Raw genomic sequence first — 23,556 nt, 5'->3', positions numbered from 1 at the left:
ACAAGAAATGTGAAAGAGATTACTAAAAATATGCAAGTGGAGAGTGAAAATGACATACAGAGAGACAGACAGATGGATGTAGAGACAGACAGCAAAACCCAGGGGAGGAGTAATAGACAGTAGCTGTAACTGTTGGTTAGAAAGATGGACAATTAGATATACAGATGTAGGATATTAATTGATCACTCTTTTGTTGCTGAGAATTTTATTGCGCAGCACGAAATGCAAATTTGTAGTGTATTTGGATTTTAAAAAGGCTTCTAAGGTTTGTAATTTCCACTTAGAAATTTCTGACTTGATTTGCCCTAAAAAAAATGTGTCAACAGCTACAAAAATGTACATTCATTATAATCCTCATAATAATTCACATTTCCTTTTGCTGCAGGATTATTTTCCAGCTGAAGCAAACTGGCTCAAATTAAGAGAGCCTACATCAGACCACGCTCAGACAGACAGACATGGTCAAATTACGTTCATACTGATTTATCCCTCTCCACCTTTCCCGCTTTCCCTCTCTCTCACTCTTTTCTACTATCCCACTATTGCCTGTTAATAATAGTGGGAGATTATGAGACCATTTGGGATTACAGGGATGCTGTATGCTCAGAAGTTAAGGAGGAACTTTGTGTTGTGGATGACCTAAACTGTGAGCAGCAGTTTCTAGGGCTTTACCTTCTTGTTATCCTCTATATGTTTTTGATATTGTGGAGGCAGCATTTTCACTTTCCTTACTGATAAAATAAAGGCTTGTTGGAACTCCCCCTTCCTTTCATCAGAGCAGTGTGACAACAATCATGTTTTCTTATCTTGCTGAAACTCAAACCTCCTCTCCCTCCCCTTTCCTCTCCTCTCCTCTCCTCTCCTCTCCTCTCCTCTCCTCTCCTCTTCCTGCTCTCTCCCTCTCCTTTCCTCTTCCTGCTCCCTCCCTCTCCTTTCCTCTTCCTCCTCTCCCCTCCTTTCTTTTCCTTCCTGCTCTCTTTCTGCTCTCTCCTCTCCTCTCCTGTCCACTCCTTTCCTCTCCTGTCCTCTCCTCTTTCTGCTCTCTCCTCTCCTGTAACCTGTCTCTACAGCTGCACTGGAAACGTTTGTTGGACAGAATCTTCCATGATAACTTCTCTGAGGATGAAGAGATTGTGGTGTTGGCTACTGACTACATGGAGAAAGTCTCCGAGATCATCAAGACCACCTCCAAAAGGTGAGGGAGGGAGGGTGGGAGGAGGGGAAGGGTGGGAGGAGGGAAGGGTGGGAGGAGGGGAGGAGGTGAAGGGTGGGAGAGTGGGAGGAGGGAAGGGTGGGAGGAGGGGAAGGGTGGGAGGGTGGGTGGGAGGAGGAGAGGAGGAAAAGGGTGGATGAGAGGCAGAGGAAGAATGCAAAGGTTAGAGAGTTACATGGAAAATCAATGGCATAAGATACATGAGTTTTGAGCATTTGTAAGAACTTTTGCAGGAGTTGCTGAATTAGTGTGTGTGGCCTTTACTCAGGTTGTTACTATACGTTATGTCATGTTGAAGTGTCATAGTGTGTATACATTTGTTTTACTAGGGTTGTTACTATACGTTATGTCATGTTGAAGTGTCATAGTGTGTATACATTTGTTTTACTAGGGTTGTTACTATACGTTATGTCATGTTGAAGTGTCATAGTGTGTATACATTTGTTTTACTAGGGTTGTTACTATACGTTATGTCATGTTGAAGTGTCATAGTGTGTATACATTTGTTTTACTAGGGTTCTTACTATACGTTGTGTCATGTTGAAGTGTCATAGTGTGTATACATTTGTTTTACTAGGGTTGTTACTATACGTTATGTCATGTTGAAGTGTCATAGTGTGTATACATTTGTTTTACTAGGGTTGTTACTATACGTTATGTCATGTTGAAGTGTCATAGTGTGTATACATTTGTTTTACTAGGGTTGTTACTATACGTTATGTCATGTTGAAGTGTCATAGTGTGTATACATTTGTTTTACTAGGGTTGTTACTATACGTTATGTCATGTTGAAGTGTCATAGTGTGTATACATTTGTTTTACTCAGGTTGTTACTATACGTTGTGTCATGTTGAAGTGTCATAGTGTGTATACATTTGTTTTTGAGTGTGTGTGTATGTGGGGGTGTTGTGCTGTTGTGATGTTAAAGGCAGCTCTTGCCAGATTCCAGAGGTGGCTGTGAGGGCTAGTGGGAGTCAGGTTGCCTGTTACTACTGCTGACAGCTCTCCAATACTGACTGGTGTTATGCTCTACTCTACACTACACTACACTACACTACACTTCACACCTGTCTGTTTCCCAGTCTGTAGTAGTCTGTCTGTGGCTTACTGTCTCTCAGTTCATTTTAGTTCATATAATTACAGTACATTTCAATTGATGGTCTGTCTCTATAGCTTTTTTATATTTCAATACTTTACACCTCCACCCTCCCTCTCTCATCCTTCATACCCCCCCTCCCTCATCCTTCATACACCCTCCCTCATCCTTCATACCCCCCTCCCCCTCCTTCATCCTTCATACCAACTCCCTCTCTTCCCCCTCATTCTTAATTTCCCCTCCCTCTCTTCCCTCCCTCCCTCCCTCCCTCCCTCCCTCTCATCCTTCATACCCCATCCCTCCCTCTCTCCCTCCCTCATCCTTCATACCAACTCCCTCCCTCCCTCCCTTATCCTTCATACCCCCTCCCTCATCTGTCATACCTCCTCCCTCTCTCTCTCCCTCATCCTTCATACTAACTCCCTCTCCCTCATCATTCATACCCCCTCCCTCCCTCATCATTCATACCCCCTCCCTCATCCTTCATACCCCCTCCCTCATCATTCATACTCCCTACCTCATCCTTCATACCTCCTCCCTCCCTCATCCTTCATACCCCCTCCCTCTCTCCCTCCCTCATCCTTCATACCTCCTCCCTCCCTCATCCTTCATACAAATCAAATCAAATCAAATCAAATTTATTTATATAGCCCTTCGTACATCAGCTGAAATCTCAAAGTGCTGTACAGAAACCCAGCCTAAAACCCCAAACAGCAAGCAATGCATGTGAAAGAAGCACGGTGGCTGGGAAAAACTCCCTAGGAAAAACTCCTGAGAAAGGCCAAAAACCTAGGAAGAAACCTAGAGAGGAACCAGGCTATGAGGGGTGGCCAGTCCTCTTCTGGCTGTGCCGGGTGGATATTATAACAGAACATGGTCAAGATGTTAAAATGTTCGTAAATGACCAGCATGGTCAAATAATAATAATCATAGTAATTGTCGAGGGTGCAACAAGCACGTCCGGTGAACAGGTCAGGGTTCCGTAGCCGCAGGCAGAACAGTTGAAACTGGAGCAGCAGCATGGCCAGGTGGACTGGGGACAGCAAGGAGTCATCATGCCAGGTAGTCCTAGGGCTCAGGTCCTCCGAGAGAAAGAGAGAAAGAAAGAGAGAATTAGAGAGAGCATATTTACATTCACACAGGACACTGGATAAGACAGGAGAATACTCCAGATGTAACAGACTGACCCTAGCCCCCCGACACACAAACTACTGCAGCATAAATACTGGAGGCTGAGACAGGAGGGATCAGAAGACACTGTGGCCCCATCCGATGATACCCCCGGACAGGGCCAAACAGGCAGGATATAACCCCACCCACTTTGCCAAAGCACAGCCCCCACACCACTAGAGGGATATCTACAACCACCAACTTACCGTCCGAAGACAAGGCCGAGTATAGCCCACAAAGATGTCTGCCACGGCACAACCCAGGGGGGGGGGGGGGGGCATGGAAGAACACCAGTAAGTCAGTGACTCAGCCCCTGTAAAAGGGTTAGAGGCAGAGAATCCCAGTGGGAAGAGGGGAACCGACAAGGCAGAGACAGCAAGGGCGGTTCGTTGCTCCAGCCTTTCCGTTCACCTTCACACTCCTGGGCCAGACTATACTTAATCATAGGACCTACTGAAGAGATAAGTCTTCAGTAAAGACTTAAAGGTTGAGACTGAGTCTGCGTCTCTCACATGGGTAGGCAGACCATTCCATAAAAATGGAGCTCTATAGGAGAAAGCCCTACCTCCAGCCGTTTGCTTAGAAATTCTAGGGACAATTAGGAGGCCTGCGTCTTGTGACCGTAGCGTACGTGTAGGTATGTACGGCAGGACCAAATCGGAAAGATAGGTAGGAGCAAGCCCATGTAATGCTTTGTAGGTTAGCAGTAAAACCTTGAAATCAGCCCTTGCCTTAACAGGAAGCCAGTGTAGGGAAGCTAGCACTGGAGTAATATGATCAATTTTTTTGGTTCTAGTCAGGATTCTAGCAGCCGTATTTAGCACTAACTGAAGTTTGTTTAGTGCTTTATCCGGGTAGCCGGAAAGTAGAGCATTGCAGTAGTCGAGCCTAGAAGTAACAAAAGCATGTATTAATTTTTCTGCGTCATTTTTGGACAGAAAGTTTCTGATTTTTGCAATGTTACGTAGATGGAAAAAAGCTGTCCTTGAAGCAGTCTTGATATGTTCTTCAAAAGAGAGATCAGGGTCCAGAGTAACGCCGAGGTCCTTCACAGTTTTATTTGAGACGACTGTACAACCATCCAGATTAATTGTCAGATTCAACAGAAGATCTCTTTGTTTCTTGGGACCTAGGACAAGCATCTCTGTTTTGTCCGAGTTTAAAAGTAGAAAATTTGCAGCCATCCACTTCCTTATGTCTGAAACACAGGCTTCTAGCGAGGGCAATTTTGGGGCTTCACCATGTTTCATTGAAATGTACAGCTGTGTGTCGTCCGCATAGCAGTGAAATTTAACATTATGTTTTCGAATGACATCCCCAAGAGGTAAAATATATAGTGAAAACAATAGTGGTCCTAGAACGGAACCTTGAGGAACACCGAAATTTACAATTGATTTGTCAGAGGACGAACCATTCACAGAGACAAACTGATATCTTTCCGACAGATAAGATCTAAACCAGGCCAGAACTTGTCCATGTAGACCAATTTGGGTTTCCAATCTCTCCAAAAGAATGTGGTGATCGATGGTATCAAAAGCGGCACTAAGATCTAGGAGCACGAGGACAGATGCAGAGCCTCGGTCTGACGTCATTAAAAGGTCATTTACCACCTTCACAAGTGCAGTCTCAGTGCTATGATGGGGTCTAAAACCAGACTGAAGCGTTTCGTATACATTGTTTGTCTTCAGGAAGGCAGTGAGTTGCTGCGCAACAACTTTTTCAAAAATTTTTGAGAGGAATGGAAGATTCGATATAGGCCGATAGTTTTTTATAATTTCTGGGTCAAGATTCGGCTTTTTCAAGAGAGGCTTTATTACTGCCATTTTTAGTGAGCTTGGTACACATCCGGTGGATAGAGAGCCGTTTATTATGTTCAACATAGGAGGGCCAAGCACAGGAAGCAGCTCTTTCAGTAGTTTAGTTGGAATAGGGTCCAGTATGCAGCTTGAGGGTTTGGAGGCCATGATTATTTTCATCATTGTGTCAAGAGATATAGTACTAAAACACTTTAGTATCTCCCTTGAGCCAGGGTCCTGGCAGAGTTGTGCAGACTCTGGACAATGAAGCCCTGGAGGAATACCCAGATTTAAAGATGAGTCCGTAATTTGCTTTCTAATGATCATGATCTTTTCCTCAAAAAAGTTCATAAATTTATTACTGCTGAAGTGAAAGCCATCCTCCATTTGCGAATGCTGCTTTTTAGTTAGCTTTGCGACAGTGTCAAAAAGAAATTTCGGATTGTTCTTATTTTCCTCAATTAAGTTGGAAAAATAGGATGATCGTGCAGCAGTGAGGGCTCTTCGATACTGCACGGTACTGTCTTTCCAAGCTAGTCGGAAGACTTCCAGTTTAGTGTGGCGCCATTTCCGTTCCAATTTTCTGGAAGCTTGCTTCAGAGCTCGTGTATTTTCTGTATACCAGGGAGCTAGTTTCTTATGACAGATGTTTTTAATTTTTAGGGGTGCAACTGCATCTAGGGTATTGCGCAAGGTTGAATTGAGTTCCTCGGTTAGGTGGTTAACTGATTCTTGTCCTCTGACGTCCTTGGGTAGGCAGAGGGAGTCTGGAAGGGCATCAAGGAATCTTTGGGTTGTCTGAGAATTTATAGCACGACTTTTAATCTTCCTTGGTTGGGGTCTGAGCAGATTATTTGTTGCAATTGTAAACGCAATAAAATGGTGGTCCGATAATCCAGGATTATGAGGAAAAACATTAAGATCCACAACATTTATTCCATGGGACAAAACTAGGTCCAGAGTATGACTGTGGCAGTGAGTAGGTCCAGAGACATGTTGGACAAAACCCACTGAGTCGATGATGGCTCCGAAAGCCTTTTGGAGTGGGTCTGTGGACTTTTCCATGTGAATGTTAAAGTCACCAAAAATTAGAATATTATCTGCTATGACTACAAGATCCGATAGGAATTCAGGGAACTCAGTAAGGAACACTGCATATGGCCCAGGAGGCCTGTAAACAGTAGCTATAAAAAGTGATTGAGTAGGCTGCATAGATTTCATGACTAGAAGCTCAAAAGACGAAAACGTCATTGTTTTTTTTTTTGTAAATTGAAATTTGCTATCGTAAATGTTAGCAACACCTCCGCCTTTGCCGGATGCACGGGGGGTTTGGTCACTAGTGTAACCAGGGGGTGAGGCCTCATTTAACACAGTAAATTCATCAGGCTTAAGCCATGTTTCAGTCAGGCCAATCACATCAAGATTATGATCAGTGATTAGTTCATTGACTATAACTGCCTTGGAAGTGAGGGATCTAACATTAAGTAACCCAATTTTGAGATGTGAAGTATCACAATCTCTTTCAATAATGGCAGGAATGGAGGAGGTCTTTATACTAGTAAGATTACTGAAGCGAACACCGCCATTTTTAATTTTGTCCAACCAAGATCGAGGCACAGACACGGTCTCAATGGGGAAAGCTGAGCTGACTACGCTAACTGTGCTAGTGGCAGACTCCACTAAGCTGGCAGGCTGGCTAACAGCCTGTTGCCTGGCCTGCACCCTATTTCATTGTGGAGCTAGAGGAGTTAGAGCCCTGTCTATGTTCGTAGATAAGATGAGAGCACCCCTCCAGCTAGGATGGAGTCCGTCACTCCTCAGCAGGCCAGGCTTGGTCCTGTTTGTGGGTGAATCCCAGAAAGAGGGCCAGTTATCTACAAATTCTATCTTTTGGGAGGGGCAGAAAACAGTTTTCATCCAGCGATTGAGTTGTGAGACTCTGCTGTAGAGCTCATCACTCCCCCTAACTGGGAGGGGGCCAGAGACAATTACTCGATGCCGACACATCTTTCTAGCTGATTTACACGCTGAACCTATATTGCGCTTGGTGACCTCTGACTGTTTCATCCTAACATCGTTGGTGCCGACGTGGATAACAATATCTCTATACTCTCTACACTCGCCAGTTTTAGCTTTAGCCAGCACCGTCTTTAGATTAGCCTTAACGTCGGTAGCCCTGCCCCCTGGTAAACAGTGTATGATCGCTGGATGATTAGTTTTAAGTCTAATACTGCGGGTAATGGAGTCGCCAATGACTAGGGTTTTCAATTTGTCAGAGCTAATGGTGGGAGCCGTCGGCGTCTCAGACCCCACAACGGGAGGAGCAGAGACCAGAGAAGTCTCGGCCTCCGACTCCGACTCGCTTAACGGGGAGAACCGGTTGAAAGTTTCTGTCGGCTGAATAAGCGACACCGGTTGAGCATTCCTACAGCGTTTCCCTCCAGAAGCCATGAGAAAGATGTCCGGCTGCGGGGACCGTGCGAGGGGGTTTATACTAACGTTACTATCTGTACTTACTGGTGGCACAGACGCTGTTTCATCCTTTCCTACACTGAAATGACCCTTGCCTAACGATTGCGTCTGAAGCTGGGCTTGCAGCACAGCTATCCTTGCCGTAAGGCGATCGTTCTCCTGTATATTATGAGTACAACGACTGCAATTAGAAGGCATCATGTTAATGTTACTTAGCTTCGGCTGTTTGAAGTCCTGACGAACCATGTCCAGATAAAACCTCCGGGGTAGGAGAGTTGAATGAGAAAAAAGTTGAGTGAGGGAAAAAGTAAAAATATACGGTAATGAAAAAGTAAAGACCGTCAGGTAGCAAAGTAAAAACGGCAACAAAAACGCACAACAGCGTAAACAAGTCTGCAAGTTGTGACCGGAAACAATACCCCCTCCCCCTCTCCCTCCCTCATCCTTCATACCCCCTCCCTCATCCTTCATACCAACTCCCTCTCTCTCTCCCTCGTCCTTCATACCCTCTCCCTCCCTCATCATTCATACCCCCTCCCTCCCTCATCCTTCATACCCTCTCCCTCCCTCATCATTCATACCCCCTCCCTCCCTCATCCTTCATACCCCTCCCTCCCTCATCATTCATACCCCCTCCCTCTCTCATCCTTCATACCAACTCCCTCCCTCATCCTTCATACCAACTCCCTCTCTCCCTCCCTCATCCTTCATACCCCCTCCCTCCCTCATCCTTCATACCAACTTCCTCCCTCATCCTTCATACCCCCTCCCTCTCTCATCATTCATACCCTCTCCCTCCCTCATCCTTCATACCAACTCCCTCTCTCCCTCCCTCATCCTTCATACCAACTCCCTCCCTCATCCTTCATACCCCCTCCCTCTCTCCCTCCCTCATCCTTCATAACCCCTCCCTCATCCTTCATACCAACTCCCTCTCTCTCTCCCTCGTCCTTCATACCCTCTCCCTCCCTCATCCTTCATACCAACTCCCTTTCTGTCTCCTTCATCCTTCATACCCTCTCTCTCCCTCATCCTTCATACCCTCTCCCTCCCTCATCTTTTATATACCCTCCCTCTCTCATCCTTCATACCCTCTCCCTCCCTCATCATTCATACCCCCTCCCTCCCTCATCCTTCATACCCCCTCCCTCTCTCCCTCCCTCATCCTTCATACCCCCTCCCTCCCTCATCCTTCATACCCCCTCCCTCCCTCATCCTTCATACCCTCTCCCTCCCTCATCATTCATACCCCCTCCCTCCCTCATCCTTCATACCCCCTCCCTCCCTCATCATTCATACCCCCTCCCTCCCTCATCCTTCATACACCCTCCCTCTCTCATCCTTCATTTCCCCTCCCTCATCCTTCATACCAACTCCCTCTCTCTCTCCCTCGTCCTTCATACCCTCTCCCTCCCTCATCCTTCATACCAACTCCCTTTCTGTCTCCTTCATCCTTCATACCCTCTCCCTCCCTCATCTTTTATATACCCTCCCTCTCTCATCCTTCATACCCTCTCCCTCCCTCATCATTCATACCCCCCTCCCTCCCTCATCCTTCATACCCCCTCCCTCTCTCCCTCCCTCATCCTTCATACCCCCTCCCTCCCTCATCCTTCATACCCCCTCCCTCCCTCATCCTTCATACCCTCTCCCTCCCTCATCATTCATACCCCCTCCCTCCCTCATCCTTCATACCCCCTCCCTCCCTCATCATTCATACCCCCTCCCTCCCTCATCCTTCATACCCCCTCCCTCCCTCATCCTTCATACCAACTCCCTCTCTCCCTCCAGCTGTATTCCTGCTCTTATCTCCTCCTCCTTTTCTCTGTTCTTGTATGTAGTTATATCAGTTCTTGAGTAAGATGTTCTTTGAAATGAGAAAAGAGAAACACAGTGGGGTGAGTGCTCTCATAAAATGCCACATCACCTAATATCAGATAATGTAATAATAATCTTATCATAATCCTCTTTACTATAATCACCCTTATTATCGTCACTGTGGTGACGACCGGCATTACAGCCAATCCACTTTGATCCTGAAGTCGCTGGAGATTTTGTCTTTTCTTTAGTTTTTTCCCCTTTCTCTCCATCCTGGTGATTTCAGTGATAAACCCCTCACTTCATGTTCCCTCCTCTCTCTGTTTTCTCCTTCCTCTCTCTTTTTACTGTCTGTTTTCTCCCCATCCCCCTCCCTCCCCCTCTCCTCCTCCCTCCCCCCTCCCTCAATGGGAAACATATGTTAACATTGCCAAAGCAAGTTAAGTAGATAATAAACAAAAGTGAAATAAACAATAAAAATGTACGGTAAACATTACACTCCCAAAAGTTCCGAAAGAATAAAGACATTTCAAATGTCATTATGTGCAAATAGTTAAAGTACAAAAGGGAAGATAAATAAACATAGATATGGGTTGTATTTACAATGGTGTTTGTTCTTCACTGGTTGCTCTTCTGTTGTGGCAACAGGTCACAAATCTTGCTGCTGTGATGGCACACTGTGGTATTTCACCCAATAGATATGGGAGTTTATCGATATTGGGTTTGTTTTCGAATTAAATTTTAACCGCACACTTGTTTGTGTTCATGGATTTTATAGTGTCGTATGTTTTTCCCCCAACACCACTTTCCATCAATTTGCATAGCAGACCCTCATGCCCAATTGACTCAGAAGCTTTTTTGAAATCAACAATGCATGAGAAGACTTTGCCTTTTTTTGTATGTTTATCAATTAGGGTGTGCAGGGTGAATGTGTGGGCTGTCGTACGGTAATTTGGTAAAATGCCAATTTGACATTTGCTCAATACATTGTTTTCACTGAGGAAATGTACGAGTCTGTTGTTAATGATAATGCAGAGGATTTTCCCAAGGTTGCTGTTGACACATATCCCACGGTAGTTATTGGGGTCAAATTTGTCTCCAATTTTGTGGATTGGGGTGGTCAGTCCTTGGTTCCAAATATTGGGGAAGATGCCAGAGCTAAGGATGATGTTAAAGAGTTTAAGTATAGCCAATTGGAATTTGTGGTCTGTATATTTAAGGATACCATCAACATCAGAGGCCTTTTTGGGTTGGAAGGTTTGTAATTTGTCCTGCAGTTCATTCAATGTAATTGGAGAATTCAGTGGGTTCTGGTAGTCCTTAATAGTTGATACTAAGATTTTTATTTGATGATGTATATATTTTTGCTGTTTGTTCTTTGTTATAGGGCCAAAAAGATTGGAGAAGTGGTTTACCCATACATCTCCATTTTGGATAGATAACTTTTCATGTTGTTGTTAGTTTAGTGTTTTCCAATTTTCCCTGAAGTGGTTAGATTCTATGGATTTGTTACGGCTGTCGTAGAGAGGGGACCAAAGCGCAGCGTGGTAAGTGTTCATACTTTATTATAGATAACGAAACACTTAAACAAAAGAAACAAAACGAAAGCCAACAGTTCTGTCAGGTCACTGAATAACAAAACAGAAAATAGCTACCCACAAAACACAGGTGGGAAAAGGCTGCCTAAGTATGGTTCTCAATCAGAGACAACGATAGACAGCTGCCTCTGATTGGAAACCATACCTGGCCAAAACATAGAAATATAAATACATAGAATGCCCACCCCATATCACACCCTGACCTAACTAAACAGAGAAAAACGGCTCTCTCAGATCAGGGCGTGACAGGATTCCTCAATTACATTGATCTGATTTCTGACGTGCTGTTCCTTCTGTTTCCGTAGTGTATTTCTGTATTGTTTTAGTGATTCACCATGGTGAAGGCGTAGGCTCAGGGTTTCTGGTCTCTATCTTTTTGGTTGAATAGGTTTCTCAATTTCTTTCTTAGGTTTTTACATTCTTCATCAAACCATTTGTCATTGTTGTTCATTTTCTTCAGTTTTCCGTTTTACATTTTTAGATTTGATAGGGAAGCTGAGAGGTCAAAATATATTGTTTAGGTTTTCTACTGCCAAGTTTACACCTTCACTATTACAGTGAAATGTATTGTCCAGGAAGTTGTCTAAAAGGGATAAAAAATGTTGTTGCCTAATTGTTTTTAGGTAGGTTTCCACACTACTTTCCTTCCATCTATAGCATTTCTTAATGTTATTCAGTTCCTTTGGCTTTGATGCCTCATGATTGAGTATTGCTCTGTTCAAGTAGACTGTAATTTTTCTGTGGTCTGATAGGTGTGTCAGTGGGCTGACTGTGAACACTCTGAGAGACTCTGAGTTGAGGTCAGTGATAAAGTAGTCTACAGTACTACTGCCAAGAGATGAGCTATAGGTGTACCTACCATAGGAGTCCCCTCGAAGCCTACCATTGACTATGTACATACCCAACGTGCAACAGAGCTGCAGGAGTTGTGACCCGTTTTTGTTGATATGTTGTCTTAGTTGTGCCTAGGGGGGCATATGGGGGAGGGAATGCTGTCACCTCCAGGTAGGTGTTTGTCCACCTGTGTGGTGAGAGTGTCAGGTTCTTGTCCAGTTCTGACATTTAGCCACAGACTATTACATGTCCCTGGGACTGGAAATTATTGATTTCCCCCTCCAGGGGACTGCCAGCTCTCTGTAAACTACAGTAGAGGGAAACCAGTGGGCCCATCGCCTCTATACCATGTTTCTTGTAGGATGACAATGTCACAATGCTTTGTGTTCCATAAAGTGTCCAGTGTTGTTATTCATGTGGTTTAGCCTCAGACCAGTAAATGTGAGCAGAGCCTGCTGAGCATCTGGTACATGCCATTGGCTTGGGCTAGTGTAAGAGTGGGAAACATGGTTGGGCCTGTTTGCCTGCTCACGGCCTGGGCATATTTGTGACTTTCATGTTGAGGCCCTCTTTGCGGGGGTGGGGTGCATGGGGTGGGCAGGATTTACATTTACATTTACGTCATTTAGCAGACGCTCTTATCCAGAGCGACTTACAAATTGGGGCATAGGTCTGATCTGATGGGACCTAAATGGGGGTGTGGGCATGGTTGACTTGGGGTGTTGATTGGTTGGGGTGGGGGTGTGGATGTCGCTGGTAGTGCTGTGGTCTGGATGTATGTCCTCTCGGCGTGGGTCCTCTATGTGTAGGTTCGGGGGGAGGGGCCCGGCAGGTCTGGGATATTGTCTCGCTGGTCTGGGCGGGGTGTCTGTTGATCTGTTGCTTCTGTGTGAAGTGTAGGAGCTGCGGTTGAGGGTGAGATCCTTTAGAGTCCGGGCGAAGGTGGGCACTGCTGCCTTGTATAGGTGGACATGGTCATAAAGACTGTTCAAGTCCAGGGTGGAGTGGGGGGCCAGGTAGACATTTGGTTTTGGGGCACAGTCGCGGGAAATACTTGCGTTTACCCGCTGTATGGTAGCAGGGTGGAAGTCTTTCGTGGTAGCAGGGTGGAGATAACCACTTGTGCGTTGGGGAAAGTAGAAGAAGCTTTTTCAATCACTCCCTTCAGTGCTGTGGCCACCCTTTCCTGCTGTGTTCTCAGGTTGTTTGTGTCTGTGTGTATTATTATGTGGCTGGGTGACCCTATTTGGTCCTCAGACAGAAGGTCTAGGGAGCGTTGAGTGTTTGGACACCAGAGTTTAGACACTGTATGTTTGGGAAAAAGTTTATTTTCTTCTATATATTTCCAGTTTGAGTCCATAAGGAGTAAAATCTGTGGCTTGTATATGTTCTCAGTGAGTGTGGGGGGGTTGTCAGGTGGGCTATCAGGGTGGCTGACAGGGGGGTGCTCAGAGGGGGTGGGATCCCCTGGGCTTGGGGTTCTTCATTTGTCTGTCCTGCTGTGATGTTGAGGCTGTGGTCAGGTTCTGAGGTGGGCTGTTCTGCTGGCTTCTCGGGGGTGGCCAGCTCTCTTATGGGTTGTTCTCTGTCACACATCGTCTTTCTCACACGTCGTCTTTCTCTTATGGGTTGTTCTCTGTCACACGTCGTCTTTCTCACACGTCGTCTTTCTCTTATGGGTTGTTCTCTGTCACACGTCGCCTTTCTCACCTTCTCCTCTAGTGTTATGTTCTTCGCCTGCTCCTTCTCCTGTTGATGTTATCTCACCACAGGCCAGAGTGCAGATATGTCTCTCTCCACCTCCAGCTCTCCAGGTCTGGTTGAGGGGGTGTTTGTTGAGCTGGACCATTTTTTTGTGCTGACTGAAGTGTGTTCACCTGCTGTTCCTGCTCCACCTAACTTACCTCCAGGTGGGTGAATTGATCCTTCATTTCAATGAGGGAGTAGTACTCTGTGCTGGGAGGTTGACTTACCGCTTGGGGTTGCTCGTCTGTGGGGTTGTATAATTAAGAGGTCTGGTCTGACACGCTCGGGTGGGGGTATCTTTCTCCCGCTGAGCTCTCTCTTTGATTATGTGAACGTCCAGCTGAAACTGTTTGGCGTTGCCCTGTAGCATTACTGTTCCAGACTTGTACAGGTTGACATTGGCTGACTCAGAGTCCTCGTTGTCTAATATCCTGAGTTTCCACCCATCACTAACAACCCCCTTCTTATCAGAGAGGTAGTGTGTTAATATTGCACTGTGCCATGCCAGGGGATGATCTGTGAGGAAAATTAAGTTGCTTATGTTCCCATTTTATGGCAGTCAGCAAAGTGTCTCTTGATTTTCCATAAAGAGCTTCTTTTTGTACTTTTTTCGTGCCTTCTCATTTTTTACTTCCAGAGGGTACTGTATTGTAATGACCTCTGAACAGCGGCAGGGGTTTCAAAGGCCTCTGCATTTGGGTGGGGTAGGCTGTGCAACTCTCCTGCCATTGTTGGGCTCAAAGGCTTTGACACCTCTCACTTCACACCTCAGTGCTAATTGAAGTTACAGTCAGATATGTTCTGTCCTAGCAAGCTTGGTAGCCTTAACTTAGCATTCAGTCCTTATAAAGTAAAATATACTGCTCAAAAAAAGAAAGGGAACACTTAAACAACACAATGTAACTCCAAGTCAATCACACTTCTGTGAAATCAAACTGTCCACTTAGGAAGCAACACTGATTGACAATACATTTCACATGCTGTTGTGCAAATGGAATAGACAACAGGTGGAAAGTATAGGCAATTAGCAAGACACCCCCAATAAAGGAGTGGTTCTGCAGGTGGTAACCACAGACCACTTCTCAGTTCCTATGCTTCCTGACTGATGTTTTGGTCACTTTTGAATGCTGGCGGTGCTTTCACTCTAGTGGTAGCATGAGACGGAGTCTACAACCCACACAAGTGGCTCAGGTAGTGCAGCTCATCCAGGATGGCACATCAATGCGAGCTGTGGCAAGAAGGTTTGCTGTGTCTGTCAGCGTAGTGTCCAGAGCATGGAGGCGCTACCAGGAGACAGGCCAGTACATCAGGAGACGTGGAGGAGGCCGTAGGAGGGCAACAACCCAGCAGCAGGACCGCTACCTCTGCCTTTGTGCAAGGAGGAGCAGGAGGAACACTGCCAGAGCCCTGCAAAATTACCTCCAGCAGGCCACAAATGTGCATGTGTCTGCTCAAACGGTCAGAAACAGACTCCATGAGGGTGGTATGAGGGCCCGACGTCCACAGGTGGGGGTTGTGCTTACAGCCCAACACCGTGCAGGACGTTTGGCATTTGCCAGAGAACACCAAGATTGGCAAATTCGCCACTGGCGCCCTGTGCTCTTCACAGATGAAAGCAGGTTCACACTGAGCACATGTGACAGACATGACAGTCTGGAGACACCGTGGAGAACGTTCTGCTGCCTGCAACATCCTCCAGCATGACCGGTTTGGCGGTGGGTCAGTCATGGTGTGGGGTGGCATTTCTTTGGGGGGCCGCACAGCCCTCCATGTGCTTGCCAGAGGTAGCCTGACTGCCATTAGGTACCGAGATGAGATCCTCAGACCCCTTGTGAGACCATATGCTGGTGTGGTTGGCCCTGGGTTCCTCCTAATGCAAGACAATGCTAGACGTCATGTGGCTGGAGTGTGTCAGCAGTTCCTGCAAGAGGAAGGCATTGATGCTATGGACTGGCCCGCCCGTTCCCCAGACCTGAATCCAATTGAGCACATCTGGGACATCATGTCTCGCTCCATCCACCAACGCCACGTTGCACCACAGACTGTCCAGGAGTTGGCGGATGCTTTAGTCCAGGTCTGGGAGGAGATCCCTCAGGAGACCATCCGCCACCTCATCAGGAGCATGCCCAGGCATTGTAGGGAGGTCATACAGGCACGTGGAGGCTACACACACTTCTGAGCCTCATTTTGACTTGTTTTAAGGACATTACATCAAAGTTGGATCAGCCTGTAGTGTGGTTTTCCACTTTAATTTTGAGTGTGACTCCAAATCCAGACCTCCATGGGTTGATAAATTGGATTTCCATTGATTATTTTTGTGTGATTTTGTTGTCAGCACATTCAACTATGTAAAGAAAAAAGTATTTAATAATATTATTTCATTCATTCAGATCTAGGATGTGTTATTTTAGTGTTCCCTTTATTTTTTGAGCAGTGTATATCATTGTAATGTGTTTTTCTTCTTGGCTTTAAAAGTAGCTTCAGACTTAACATGACTCACTCAGTTCCAGGTTGGATGGTATTTTCAGGTTTTTGTTGTTTGTTTGTCAGAGCATTTGCTGTATAGCGTGGAAATAAGAATCCTTGGTAGTAGGAATAGTTCCAGGTCATTTTGTCCAATATCAGGTTGTAGGTTTGGAGTTTGGATTTGGAGTGAAGGTTATGTTGTGGAGGGTATTATCCTGTATATGTCCTTGGCGAAAAATCCAAGTTTATCTAACTCAAAATCTATCTATTTGTAAAAACATGCTGAAAAATGCGGGAGCTCATCTGCTCATCTGTTCTCTCTCTCTCTCTCTCTCTCTCTCTCTCCATTATCTGTTTTTAATCAAAGGTTAGTTTCGCTGTTTCCTCACACACACACTGGGTGTGGCGGACTCCTGTTCCTACCGCTACCCACTGTGCACCCCTTTGTTCATTTGCATAAGTGATGAGAAATGCCCCTGTGCTTCTCAGTGTGGGGTCTCTCCACTGCTCTTTATGAGTCTCCAATTACACAGCTACACACACACACACACACACACACACACACACACACACACACACACACACACACACAATCAAACATTCACACCTACATGTGAGCGATCCCATTGATATAAACAACCACACACTCACGCCCAGACACACACATACGCTCACAAGCACTCTTTCTCTTTCTTATAAACACACACAGACAGACAGAGGGACACACACACACCTCTTTTGGAACACACACACAGACAGAAGGACACACACACAGACAGAGGGACACACACACACATCTCTTTGGGAGACACACACAGACAGAGGAACACACACACAGACAGAGGAACACACACACACATCTCTTTGGGAGACACACACAGACAGAGGAACACACACACAGACAGAGGAACACACACACAGACAGAGGAACACAGCTCTTTGGGACAAGCACACACAGACAGAGGAACACAGCTCTTTAGGACACACAGGGGCCAGGCAGGGGGTGAGGCTGTGACAGAGGTGTTTGACGGAGGCCAGCCGTGCATCTGTCTGCTTTATGGAGCAGCAGAGCTGAGAGGCCCTGGGAGGTCACTAATGCAGCCCAGAAACAGGTCTTTGTCTGGGCTCTGGACACGCTGGGCTGTGGCCTCCTCATGGGTTACTGTCACTCACACCACATACTGCCTGGAGAGAGGGGGCGGGCAGACACACACTCATAGACACACTTGCAGGAATGCATACAGTCTCAGTCTGTTCTCGCAGTGGGAACTCACTGAGCTTCTCTACCTGCTGAGTGGCAAAAGGGTGACAGACAGTGAAAGAAAAGAAAACACACAGACCTACATCCACTGAGTTCTGGAACAGTATGTGGTTAGAGAGTTGGACTAGTAACCGAAAGGTTGCAAGATCGAATCCCTGAGCTGACAAGGTGAAAATCTGTCGTTCTGCCCACTGTTCCTAGGCCGCCATTGAAAATAAGAATTTGTTCTTACTGACTTGCCTAGTTAAATAAAGGTAAAAAAAAAAAAGGTAAAAAAAAAAGTGTTCAGAGCCCCACAGTCAGAGGGAGAGTGGAGAAGCAATTCCACACACACTTAAACTTTTTACAAGGCCTCCTTTGTGTGTGGGTTTCTTCTTTCTGTCACCCTCAGTTTAATTCTCTAGTTGTTTGCTTGCACATATTCCTTTTTAAACCCTGTGCCGTCCCATCTCTCTTTCGCTTTCTCTCTCGCTCCCTTCCCTCCCCACACCCTCCTTCTCCCTCTCTTCTCTCCCCCACCCTCCTTCTCCCTCTCTTCTCTCCCCCACCCTCCTTCTCCCTCCCTTCTCTCCCCCACCCTCCTTCTCCCTCCCTTCCCTCCCCACACCCTCCTTCTCCCTCCCTTCTCTCCCCCACCCTCCTTCTCCCTCCCTTCTCTCCCCCCACCCTCCTTCTCCCTCCCTTCTCTCCCCCAACCTTCCTTCTACCTCCCTTCTCTCCCCCACCCTCCTTCTCCCTCCCTTCTCTCCCCCACCCTCCTTCTCCCTCCCTTCCTTCTCTGCCGCACCCTCCCTTCTCTCCCAACCCTCCTTCTCCCTCCCTTCTCTCCCAACCCTCCTTCTCCCTCCCTTCTCTCCCCCACCCTCCTTCTCCCTCCCTTCTCTCCCCCACCCTCCTTCTCCCTCCCTTCTCTCCCCCACCCTCCTTTTCCCTCCCTTCTCTCCCCACACCCTCCTTCTCCCTCCCTACCTCTCTCCCCCACCCTCCCTTCTCTCCCCCACCCTCCTTCTCCCTCCCTTCTCTCCCCCACCCTCCTTCTCCCTCCCTTCTCTCCCCACCCTCCCTTCTCTCCCCCACCCTCCTTCTCCCTCCCTTCTCTCCCCCACCCTCCTTCTCCCTCCCTTCTCTCCCCCACACTCCTCCCTCCCTCCCTTCTCTCCCCCACCCTTCTTCTCCCTCCCTTCTCTCCCCCACCCTCCTTCTCCCTCCCTTCTCTCCCCCACCCTCCTTCTCCCTCCCTTCCTTCTCTCCCCCACCCTCCCTTTTCTCCCCACCCTCCTTCTCCCTCCCTTCTCTCCCCCACCCTTCTTCTCTCTCCCTTCTCTCCCCCACCCTCCTTTTGCCTCCCTTCTCTCCCCCCCACCCTCCTTCTCCCTCCCTTCCTTCTCTCCCCCACCCTCCTTCCTCTCCCCCACCCTCCTTCTCCCTCCCTTCTCTCCCCCACCCTCCTTCTCTTTCCTTTCTCTCCCCCACCCTCCTTCTCCCTCCCTTCTCTCCACCACCCTCCTTCTCCCTCCCTTCTCTCCCCCCCACCCTCCTTCTCCCTCCCTTCTCTCCCCCACCCTCCTTCTTCCCTCCCTTCTCTCCCCCACCCTCCTTCTCCCTCCCTTCTCTTCCCCCACCCTCCTCCCTCCCTCCCTTCTCTCCCCCACCCTTCTTCTCCCTCCCTTCTCTCCCCCCCTCCTTCTCCCTCCCTTCTCTCCCCCACCCTCCTTCTCCCTCCCTTCCCTCCCCCCACCCTCCTTCTCCCTCCCTTCTCTCCCCCACCCTCCTTCTCCCTCCCTTCCTTCTCTGCCGCACCCTCCCTTCTCTCCCAACCCTCCTTCTCCCTCCCTTCTCTCCCAACCCTCCTTCTCCCTCCCTTCTCTCCCCCACCCTCCTTCTCCCTCCCTTCTCTCCCCCACCCTCCTTCTCCCTCCCTTCTCTCCCCCACCCTCCTTTTCCCTCCCTTCTCTCCCCACACCCTCCTTCTCCCTCCCTACCTTCTCTCCCCCACCCTCCCTTCTCTCCCCCACCCTCCATCTCCCTCCCTTCTCTCCCCCACCCTCCTTCTCCCTCCCTTCTCTCCCCACCCTCCCTTCTCTCCCCCCACCCTCCTTCTCCCTCCCTTCTCTCCCCCCACCCTCCTTCTCCCTCCCTTCTCTCCCCCACCCTCCTTCTCCCTCCCTTCTCTCCCCCCACCCTCCTTCTCCCTCCCTTCCTTCTCTCCCCCACCCTCCCTTTTCTCCCCACCCTCCTTCTCCCTCCCTTCTCTCCCCCACCCTTCTTCTCTCTCCCTTCTCTCCCCCACCCTCCTTTTGCCTCCCTTCTCTCCCCCCACCCTCCTTCTCCCTCCCTTCCTTCTCTCCCCCACCCTCCCTCCTCTCCCCCACCCTCCTTCTCCCTCCCTTCTCTCCCCCCACACTCCTCCCTCCCTCCCTTCTCTCCCCCACCCTCCTTCTCCCTCCCTTCTCTCCACCACCCTCCTTCTCCCTCCCTTCTCTCCCCCCACCCTCCTTCTCCCTCCCCTCTTCTCTTTCCCACCCTCCTTCTTCCTCCCTTCTCTCCCCCACCCTCCTTCTCCCTCCCTTCTCTCCCCCCACCCTCCTCCCTCCCTCCCTTCTCTCCCCCACCCTTCTTCTCCCTCCCTTCTCTCCCCCACCCTCCTTCTCCCTCCCTTCTCTCCCCCACCCTCCTTCTCCCTCCCTTCTCTCCCCCCACCCTCCTCCCTCCCTCCCTCCCTTCTCTCCCCCACCCTCCTTCTCCCTCCCTTCTCTCCCCCCACCCTCCTCCCTCCCTCCCTCTGGCAGTGTGTGTAATGCCCATGTTGCTGGGTTCTATTGACAAGACCCAGACAACTGCATCCAATCCCATTAACCAGATGAGCTGATGTCCAATGAGGCTGAAACATTAATGACAACACCAGCATCTCTTTACAACCTCTCCTCCTCTCCCTATCGTTCCTCCTTTCTCTCTGCTCATCCATCTGTCACTCTATCACTGACGCTCACCTCAATGGGAAGTGTGTATGAATGTGGTTGTGTGTGTGTGTGTGTGAATAGGGAAGTTAGACTGTGGGTAGAAGCTGTACGACCATTATTACAGAAGGTAATGTCTGCAGGTATTCTGGACGGACAATGTATTCTGTCTTAATAATGGGCTCCATTCAAACCAGTCTTCTAATGATTTTTAATTCCCCTCCCATTGTGATTCAGGGCTATTGTTTGATCATTAGAATACATTTTACTAAAGCTTTTTCCATCTAATCTCACAGGTCTCCTAAATCTTCCCACCACCCCACACACCAACTCTATCTGGGATTAGATTTTGACACACACACACACACACACACACACACACACACACACACACACACACACACACACACACACACACACACACACACACACACACACACACACACACACACACACACACACACACACACACACACACACACACACACACTCTAGCTATGCCCCATGCAAACAAGTCATCTGCAACAAATGAATAAAACAGGTGTTTTATTCAACCAAGAAAACAAACTCAAACACACACACACACAACCAAGCGAAGCTGCCACACCTACAACATACTGATCTGTACTGATTATAAGGTATAAAAGAACAAGGACACTGAGTCTTCTTCTTCCTCCCTCCCTCCTCCTCGCTCTCCCTCTCTCTTCTCAATTCATTTCACTTCAGAAGTGCTTTGTTGGCGAGACACTGGGGCTGCCTTGCCAAAGCAATTTTGATTTAATATGCAGCACTCGTGTCAAAAATAAAAACCGAAAACAAAAAGCATTTCACGTGGAGCGAAGTCTCGCAGTAGGAGACAGAGCCAATTGTCCTGAGGACAGAATGGTGTGTTCATTCTGTGGGATCCCTCAACACATTAAATACAACTTTACTTTACCGAGAAGAGAAAATAACATTTGAATACATGAATGAAATACACATCACTCTTGGACTCTTTTCATTTGCTGTCCATCTCTCCTCTCTTCCCCCCACCGATACTCTCGGTCTCTCTCCTCTTCTCTAACCTGCTTGTATCTCCTTTGCTTTACTCCCCCTCTCTCTCTGTCCACCTTTTCTGTCTTCCCCCTTCTATATTTTTAGCTTCTCTCTTTTTCAGAGGATTCTACATTGAATCTCTGTAGGGGCACTCCTTAATTATACAAAAAAGGCTTGTTAAAAACTAAAACTCATCGTTCCCCCCTTCTCTCTACCTCCTCCCTCTCTTGCCAGGGTTCTCCATAACTACATGCTGTGGCGGATTGTAGCAGCTCTCAGTGAACACCTGTCCACGGCGTTCCGGAGCACCATCCATGAGTTTTCCCGGGAGATTGATGGTACGGAGCGTCAGCTGGAGCTGGGGATGCTGTGTCTCACTCAGGCTAACAAACACTTCGGCATGGCCCTGGGAGCACTCTTCGTCAAGCAACACTTCTCCTCTCACAGCAGGGCCAAGGTAGGGCAGCTTCTATCTCTGTCTCTCTGTTTCTACATCTCTCCTCACAGCAGGGCCTAGGTAGGGCAGCTTCTATCTCTGTCTCTCTGTTTCTTCATCTCTCCTCACAGCAGGGCCAAGGTAGGGCAGCTTCTATCTCTGTCTCTCTATTTCTACATCTCTCCTCACAGCAGGGCCATGGTAGGGCAGCTTCTATCTCTGTCTCTCTGTTTCTACATCTCTCCTCACAGCAGGGCCAAGGTAGGGCAGCTTCTATCTCTGTCCTTCTGTTTCTACACCTCTCCTCACAGCAGGGCCAAGGTAGGGCAGCTTCTATCTCTGTCCCTCTGTTTCTACATCTCTCCTCCCAGCAGGGCCTAGGTAGGGCAGCTTCTATCTCTGTCCCTCTGTTTCTACATCTCTCCTCACAGCAGGGCCAAGGTAGGGCAGCTTCTATCTCTGTCCCTCTGTTTCTACATCTCTCCTCACAGCAGGGCCAAGGTAGGGCAGCTTCTATCTCTGTCCTTCTGTTTCTACATCTCTCCTCACAGCAGGGCCAAGGTAGGGCAGCTTCTATCTCTGTCTCTCTGTTTCTACATCTCTCCTCACAGCAGGGCCAAGGTAGGGCAGCTTCTATCTCTGTCTCTCTGTTTCTACATCTCTCCTCACAGCAGGGCCAAGGTAGGGCAGCTTCTATCTCTGTCCCTCTGTTTCTACATCTCTCCTCACAGCAGGGCCAAGGTAGGGCAGCTTCTATCTCTGTCTCTCTGTGTCTACATCTCTCCTCACAGCAGGGCCAAGGTAGGGCAGCTTCTATCTCTGTCCCTCTGTCTCTGACTGTCTCTCTTTCTTTGTTACCTTTTGTAATTGTTTGGTGAAGTAGAATTGAAAATATCTCTCTCTCTCTCTCCATCCCACTCTTCCATCGTCACACCGTAACCCTCTCTTTTCTAGTCTGCCTCTATATATTGTCTTCATTCTAGGGGATGTGGTTTCCAATGGCATTTCTAACCCCTCTGACCCTTCTCTTTATTTAAGCTCTTCATCCTCTATTCCTCCTTCTGTCTCATCCCTCTCTCCCCCTCTGTTGTGTTCAATGCCAACCGAGCCTCAACCCCAGAACCTAGCCCTAGGCACTTTATGTTGGAATTTCCTACATATGACAGCTAACCCATCCTTTCAGTTTCAGATCTATGAAAAGTGCCTAGGGGTAGGATCAGGGGGCGAAGGGTCTATTTGGCGTTGGGCGTACCCAATATAGCTATCTCTCTGGCCCACTCCCAATGGAACCTTTAGACAACTGACCTCTAACCTCCTACCCATATTATCTTCCCACAGGTACAGGAGCTGGTAGAGGACATAAAGCACTCACTGGACCTCCGCCTGCAAGAGCTGGACTGGATGGATGAGGTGACCAAGGAGGCAGCCAGGGCCAAGGTCAGGATACCACACTACCTTATATATATATAACCAAAAAGATACTGTAGGCCTGCTGTATTACCATTTAGGATGAAAGCAGGGGTTATTTTATTCTGGATCAGTCTAATACTGCTTTATTAAATCCCTATCTGAGTATGTTGTCTAATAATTTCAGAATATAAGGTCTTAATCCTTTTAGAGCATGTGCTGAAACAAACAGGTCTCCAGTATAATCCCAT

At 47.8% G+C, this 23,556-nt stretch overlaps 1 protein-coding gene across 2 annotated transcripts in view; it reads left to right on the top strand.

Moving 5' to 3' along the window:
* The window catches only part of LOC115206500 (endothelin-converting enzyme-like 1), a 39,779-nt gene that overhangs the window by 9,407 nt on the left and 6,816 nt on the right, over positions 1-23,556 (top strand). For both annotated transcript variants that reach the window (XM_029773567.1, XM_029773566.1), the window contains exons 6-8: positions 1,071-1,195; positions 21,697-21,919; positions 23,237-23,335. In XM_029773567.1, coding sequence (XP_029629427.1) covers positions 1,071-1,195; positions 21,697-21,919; positions 23,237-23,335 — 447 coding nt within the window. The remainder of the gene's footprint in view (positions 1-1,070; positions 1,196-21,696; positions 21,920-23,236; positions 23,336-23,556) is intronic.

Source organism: Salmo trutta, chromosome 13 (assembly GCF_901001165.1).
Source record: "Salmo trutta chromosome 13, fSalTru1.1, whole genome shotgun sequence".
In the NCBI taxonomy this organism is placed as follows: Eukaryota; Metazoa; Chordata; class Actinopteri; order Salmoniformes; family Salmonidae; genus Salmo; species Salmo trutta.
The sequence above is the reverse complement of the archived record's forward strand: the minus strand, read 5'-3'. Positions and strand labels throughout refer to the sequence as shown.